General features: G+C 40.8%; 1 protein-coding gene across 1 annotated transcript; it reads right to left on the bottom strand.

Annotated features, from left to right (window-relative positions):
- Positions 1-6,027: 6,027 nt before the first annotated feature.
- On the bottom strand, positions 6,028-7,004 carry LOC103249628 (olfactory receptor 6F1). The gene has a single exon (XM_008048244.1). It carries the CDS (start codon positions 6,966-6,968, stop codon positions 6,042-6,044), a length of 927 nt encoding a protein of 308 aa, XP_008046435.1. The 5' UTR covers positions 6,969-7,004; the 3' UTR covers positions 6,028-6,041.
- Between the last annotated feature and the right edge of the window lie 558 nt (positions 7,005-7,562).

Raw genomic sequence — 7,562 nt, 5'->3', positions numbered from 1 at the left:
GAACCCGCGGGCTCAGGCAATCCACTCACCTCAGCCTCCCAAAGGAGTGGGATTACAGGCTGAGCCACTAAGCCCGGCTAGTAATATTTTTAACAGGTAAAATAGCCTGCTCCTTTTCATAGTGATAAACTATTATTGTCAATATATCACTTTGAGTAAAAACATTAAAATAATATAGAACAGTTCAAGATGTGATGGCTAGACAATGAATCAGAATAACCTGAAAGTAAGTGTATGTGTAGAAGGCTGAAGAGAAGAGCATCTGGTGGAAATAAGCACTAAAACACTTCAGCCAGTTATTTAAATCTCTTGGTTCCATGCCCACCTCTATGCACTCTGCTCTGTGGTGCTGGACTGGGTTGACCCGGAAACCACACTGCAGCACGCTTGCTGGCACTATGTGAGCTCTGTCACTAGGGGGCGGCAGAAGAAGACTGTAAGGTTGGGGAGAAAAAATAGGTCCTTTCCTGTTTGCAGTTCTGGTATCATGACAGTTTATTTTATTTTACTTTTAAGTTGGGTTGAGTTGTGGGGTACAAGTGAGGATTAACTTCACAAGAAAGTTTCATGCGGGTGAAGTTTCGGCTTTGATTTTAAATACCTCAGTATGATTAGGATTTGTTGTAACTTAACCTATCATTTGAAGCTGTACTATTGTAAGCACAGAGAACTAGTTCTATGATATTTTTGCAGTGGAAGGGCACCTCTGTCACTATGTCAGGTTCCTTTTTAGCTTTAGAGATGTTGCTTGCCTTATTAGCTATGTATTCAGGTAGTATAACTATACCAACTTTCTTTTTGGTTTGGTTTGGCATGGTATACCTTTTATATATTTATACTGGCATCTTTTCTTTGTGTTCATTTGAAAATATGTAAGTGTAATACAGTTTTGTTTTTAACAAAATCTGTCAATGTTAGTATTTTAATTTCAGCATTTAAAAATTTTGCATTTAATTGAAATTCTGATACGTTTGTGCTTCATTTGTGAACATCTCCATTCTATTGACCTATATATTATGTTCCTCTCTCTCTCTCTCATCTTTCATATTATTTCATCTTTCCCTTCTATTAGCTGAGTAATTATGCCTTTTTACGTTGATTTAAGTGTTTACATTTATGTTTGAGATCATAACATGTATCTTTGACTTGTTAAAATGTTTTTTGATTTATTAAATGGTTTCATCAGTGGTATGGTTATACAAGGTAGCTGCTACTTGATCTCCTGCACTTTCACTTCTATTTCAAAAATTCTCACTTTCCCTTTCCCAATCTCTACCCCAAGCATGCACGTACACACACACACACACACACACACACACACCCCTTCTGTCCCCATATAGGGAATGTATATATAGAACGGACACTTCAACCATACAAGTTTATAAGATTATGACTGGGGAGGACACTAAAGACAGTAAGATGACTTTAAAAAATTATTATAAAGACGTGGAGTAAAATTCAGGGTTAGGTATACAAATGTTGATTATGTAGGTACCCTTGTTGATAAGTTGTGTCCTTCCCTCCCCTTGCAGTTTCCCTCAACTGCCACTTCCACCCCCCTTCCCCTGACAGTTTCCACTATTGCCAATCCCTTTCTTACAGTATTATGGTAATTGTTCAATGTTCACTTATGAGTGAGACCATATGGTACTCTATTCTTTGTTTCTGTGATAGATCACTGAGTATGATCAACTTTAAATCCATCCAAGTTGCTGCGAAGTCCATATGTTTGTCTTTCTTTATGGCTGTGTAATATACCATTGTGTATATGTACCACATTTTAAAAAATCCAGTCCAGCTTCGATGGGCAGTATGCTTGGTTCCATGTTTTTGCTATTGTGAGTAGAGCTGCAACAAACATACGTGTGCAGGTATCTTTTTTGTAAAATGATTTGAGTTCCTCTGGGTATATTCCCAATAGGGGACTTGCTGGGTCATATGGAAGGTCAATTTCTAGTTCTTTCAGAAATTGCCACACTGTCTTCCAAAGAGGTTGTACTAGTTTGCATTCCCACCAGCAAATTAGAAGTGTTCCTTTTTCTCTGCATCATCACCAGCATCTGTTGTTTGTTTTATTAATGATGGCCATTCTTACTGGGGTTAGGTGCAACTAGGTTTCAATTCTGACACTTGGCCAGGTACGGTGACTCAGCCAGTAATCCCAGCACTTCGGGAGGCCAAGGTGAAAGGATTGCCTGGGCCTGGGTGTTCAAGACCAGCCTGGGCAACTTGGTGAGACCTTGTCTCTACAATAAATCACAAAAAACTAGCTTGGCATGGTGGCATTCATCTGTAGTTACAGTTACTTGGAAGGCTGAGGTGGAAGGATTGGCTAAGCACAGTAAGTCGAGGCTGTGGTGGCTGTGAGCATGCCACTGCACTCCAGCCTGGGCAACAAGAGTGAGACTCCAACTCAAAAAAAAAAAAATTGAACACTATCTACCTTGAGTTAGTGTCAAACCCATTGGTTAAGGACTCAGTTCCATATGACTGCCCCTATTTCTGAGGCCAATCTCAAATTCCAGATCATAACCTGTACTTTTAACCAGCTGATTATAAGCCATGAGTTCCTAGAACTCCCTCCTTGGTTTTAACCATTTGTTTTAATGGTTCACTTAAAACTCAGGCAAACACTTATTTACAGGTTTATTATAGAGCATACAGATGAACAACCAGGTGGTGTGGTACATAGAGCAAGGTCTAGAAGAGTCTGGAGTATAGGAGCTTCTGTCCCTGTGGAGTTGGGATGCACCACCCTGCTGGCACATGGCTGTGTTCACCAACATGGAAGCTCTCCAACATCTATAGTTTAAGAACTTTTATGAAGGCTTCATCATGTAAGCCTGATTGATTATTAACACAATCTCCTTGGACAATGGGGTGGGGTGGAGGATGGAGATAAAAGTTCCAAGCTTCTAACCATGGCTGGGTCTTTCTGGTGACATGTGCCCATCCTGAAGCTCTCCAGGAGTCCATTGTCTGTGTATTCAGTCTCTTAAAATTTAATATGAGTTTTTGTACAAATGCATAATCACCAATTAATTCTACATTTTAAAAATTCTGAAAAGTTAAAATCCCCAAAGTTAAAAGGTTGAAAATTTTAATAATTTTTTTGTGTGGATCAATGTGAAAACATTGAAAAAATACTCCCAAATTATCTTTCACAAGATTAGGATGCTGTGAAGCAGGCCTTGCAAACTTGAAGTCCCATGCAGTTATATCATTTTCTTAAAAATAAGTTTGGCACAATAAATTAAGGAACTAAAAAAGTCTTTACCATGACTTTCTGAATCTACTTCTGGTAATTTATCACTGGGAGAAAATTCTCAACAATAACATGTTTTGTTTATAAAATTTATCTTTTTCATAAATTATAGGTTAAAAAAGAAGAAAGAAAACTGAACTAAACATCCAGCAGTCAAGTATATTTGCTTGATAATTTATTATAAAAATTATGCTTATGTAGAGTGTGCTTTTTAATCAACATAGGAAGAAAAAACCTGAATTAATAAATGTATTCTGTTCACTCTCAGTTACTTCCTTCACTTAATATTAAATCTTGGATGCCATTTCATGTCAAGCTGATCCATTCACTTTAAAAGCTGAAGACTACCTTCTTGTCTGACTGGATTCTTATGGCCACTGCCCAGAAAGACTGAGACTGACATGGCTGTTACAGTGGAGAAACAGTTTGCAAAGCCGCTGAGCGAGGAGGTTGGGAGATGTTTCTCAAATCCATCTCCAAGAATTTTAGTCTAGGATTCGTAAAGGAATAATTTGATGGAGAGGAGGCTAGGGAACAGGCACTGCTGATTGGTTGGGATGATGTCATGGGGGTGTCAAAACTGTCTTCATGTGTAGAGCCGGTTTCTGGGAGGAGGTCACAGGACCCAGGGAAGCCTGCTTTTTTGTATGTGTCCTAGGTTTGGGTGGGATCTCAAGCTCATCAGAGTGCAAAGTCTGAAAAACTTCTCAAACACCATTTTTAGGTTTTACAGTAGAGAATCTCTATAAAACAAGTCCCAGGACCATCTACTGATCCCTGGGCAGTGAGCTATCTTGGAGGCAGTTTAAAAGGAAGGTGTGTGGGAGCTGGGGTCCCTGGAGACTAGAGCTGCTCATATCCTCAGTCAATCAAACTTCTGGATGCCATCAAGGAGATCTGGGCGACCTTAGGCCCGTTGTTTAAGAGGAAATCTGTTTATCAGCCTCTTGGCAGCTTCCCTCTCCCCAGGGGTCAGGGCATGAAGACCATCAACTTTTCTTTAGTGAAGTGGCTGTGTAAACAGTCATAGGAGGAGGAGAGCAGGCTTAGAAACAGCAGAGTTGTTGATTTCTAACCACAGCTACAGCTTTGCAGGGTTCAGGCCTCTTCTACAGTTCTTACCTCGTGACCCTATATTAATGCTATATTAGCAATTTCAATCATTTTCAGTATAATGAGGTGAGCAGAAGATAATATTCACTGAAATTGGCAGTAAAAACTACTTTTTGAATTTGGAACGTTGGGGATTTACCTATGGAAACAGAATGCTATTTATCTTCAGAGGGTAATAATCTGACTTTTATTAGGAATTTTGATTTTTAGAAATCCCTACAAAGCACTGTTAGGAATGCCACATATTGGAAACTCATGCTCAGAGTTAATAAATGAGGGGAACAGACCAGATGTGCAGGGTTTCTTTATGGCACCAGCAACATAGACATGCCTTTTGAAAATTAATGTGTATCTCACAATAAAACATCTATTTCCTTCACACATATAGCTCTTGCATTCTACCTTACTGCACTGCACTTTCGAAATCAGGAGAGGTTTCAAATAAAGCATACTAATAAGGTCTAAGGGGGGTAGCTGCCACCCAGCCCCTGGGCACTTCTGTGAGAAGCAATCCACTTTGTATGTGTTTGAGCCAATGTGAGCAAGACAGTCTATCTGCAGCCCAGTTCAACCTGCTGGAGTACCTGCAGCCACAGAAAAACAGCCAGGGGGTAGGGGGAGGGGGTGGGGAAGGGAGCGTTTCAGGTGTCAATGGTTGAAAAGGAAATTATTTTGTTCCTCTGTGCTTATAATAGTCAGAGTCCTTAGTGTTTTCCTTTTCTAAGGCCAATGCATTGTTATGCTCAGCGCATCTATAGTTTTATTCAAACTGCCCTGAGTTCCTGTTTATCTGCTTTTCATCACTTACTTTTTGGATTGCTTTATTCTCTATTTTTGTGAAACAAACGTAGCCCATGGTAATTATCAGCTTCTTCTTCCATACGAATCTAATTTACCCTATCATATCAACAAATACTAGATTGCAATAACTGCACATTCTCTAGTTTGTTAGGTTTTTATCCATTTAACCTTTAAAGCATATCTCTTTTTTATTTTTTTGAGTTGGTGTCTCACTCTGTCACCCAGACTGGAGCCTCAACCTGCTGTTCTCCGGCAATCCTTCCGCCTCAACCTTCCGAGTAGCCGGAATTACAGGCATGCGCTACCACGCCCGGCTGATTTTTTGATTTATTATAGAGACGAGGTCTCGCCAAGTTGCCCAGGAGGGTCTCGAACCCACAGGCTCAGGCAATCCACTCATCTCAGCCTCCCAAAGTGCGGGATTACAGGCTGAGCCACTGAGCCCAGTTTACATATCTCTTATATTCCCTGTTTCACAAATAGATTTCTCAACATTTTCCACTCAGGTGATTTAAAAAATCTTAAAAAAGAAACAAGAATTTAGTTTATTTACCGAAATACCTTTCTTACTGCATATGTGCCCCAATTGTATAAAGCAAAATCAAGAACAAATCTAATCAATGTACAATATTTTTTGGCTTAAAAAAAGTCCAGAGTGCATATATAAAAAAATTCCCATTTCTCTCCTATATGAGAATGTAGACCAAGTATACTCAGCTGTTTGTACTGTTTGTTTTGCTTCTTCATTGGTTTTGTTTTTTTAATCTCTGGTTGTGTATCAAGAAAGATTTGCCCTGTTCCTCCATATTCTCAATGGAATCCCTGTTCAGATGTGGAGGACATCTGAAGTGTTGGAGGAAGTTTATTGTCTCTTCCACTTCTTCAGCAGAGCTTCCCTTACATCCTTGTTACGGAGCGTATAGATGAAGGGGTTTAGAACTGGAGTCACCACAGTGTTCAGCACGTGGACAGCTTTGGTCAGGTTTAAGGTGTCTTTGATGGAGGTGCGGACGTGAAGGAAAATCGTGGACCCGTACCAGATGAGCACCACAGTAAGATGGGAGGAGCACGTGGAGAATGCTTTGCTGCGTCCGCTGGCGGATGGGATCCTGAGGATGGTGCTGATGATGTAAACGTAGGAGACCAGGGTGGTGAGGCATGAACTCAGTATGACCACAAAGGCAATCACAAAGGCCACAAGCTCTACTGCTTGTGTGCTGGTGCAAGCCAGGGCAATCCAGGGTGCAATGTCACAGAAGAAGTGATTGATGGCATGGGGCCCGCAGAAGGACAGGCTGCTGATGAGGACCGTGGGCACTGCAATGGCCAGGAAACCGCAGACCCAGGAGCCCAGGGCCAGCTGCACAGAGAGCGGGCTGCTCATAATGGCCCCATAGTGCAGAGGATAGCAGATGGCCAGGTAGCGGTCATAAGCCATGGCTGCTAGGAGGAAGTACTCTGTGCAGCCTAAGGAGAAAACTAGGTACATCTGCACAAGACAGCTCGTAAATGATATGGTCTGACTTCTCCCCAGGAGGATGGCCAACGCTTTGGGGACAGCAGCTGTGGTATACCAAATCTCTAGGAAAGAGAGGTTGCTCAGAAAGAAGTACATGGGCGTATGCAACCTGTGCGAAGTGCTCACCAACATCAAGATAGCTGCATTTCCCCCCACTGTGAGGATATACATCACCAGGAAGAACGTGAAGAGAGAGTGCTGAAGGGCCTGTGACCCAGGGAAGCCCAGCAAGAGAAAGTCCTGGAGTAGAGTTTTGTTGTCTGTGTCCATTATAGACTTAAACCAGGAAACAAGCTCTGCACTGAGCCCTTTGATCCAGACACACAGTCCTAGACAGATAAAAAGACATAGATTCATGAAAGAGCACCAATAATTGAATGCAGATGTTCAGAGATACCTAACATTTGTTGAGTGTCTGTTCTATGAAGGTTTATTTAATGTCTGTTATTTTAATGAAACAATTAGACGTGTTATTACAACCAGTCAACAGCTTAGGAAACCAATGAGCAAAAAATTTAGTGATTTTGCAAAGGTTGCACTGATAGTTAACACTCAGCTCCAATATTCAAATCCAGTCTCTCTGCCTTTACTGTCCCTTTCTAAGCCATGCCCAGCTTTGTCATAGGTTACATCTAAACCCACAAAGAGCTGACCATTTTATGCTGACTCAGTTCACTGTTTTTTAAGACTCTCCATAGCTGTTGAATGAAAACATGTAATTTTGTTTCTGTTTAAAAGTTGGCCTCCCAAACCTGGGTTCAAGTCATATTCTTGTTTGACAGTTATAGCTTCTAAATTGATCTTCTAATTTATAAGATTTTTCTTCATAAATAGTGTTCAGAAGTCAACAAAAATTTAAAAAAT

The sequence above is a fragment of the Carlito syrichta genome, unplaced genomic scaffold, assembly GCF_000164805.1.
Source record: "Carlito syrichta isolate Samal-C Ts95f unplaced genomic scaffold, Tarsius_syrichta-2.0.1 Scaffold123258, whole genome shotgun sequence".
NCBI classification, from domain to species: domain Eukaryota; kingdom Metazoa; phylum Chordata; class Mammalia; order Primates; family Tarsiidae; genus Carlito; species Carlito syrichta.
The sequence above is the reverse complement of the archived record's forward strand: the minus strand, read 5'-3'. Positions and strand labels throughout refer to the sequence as shown.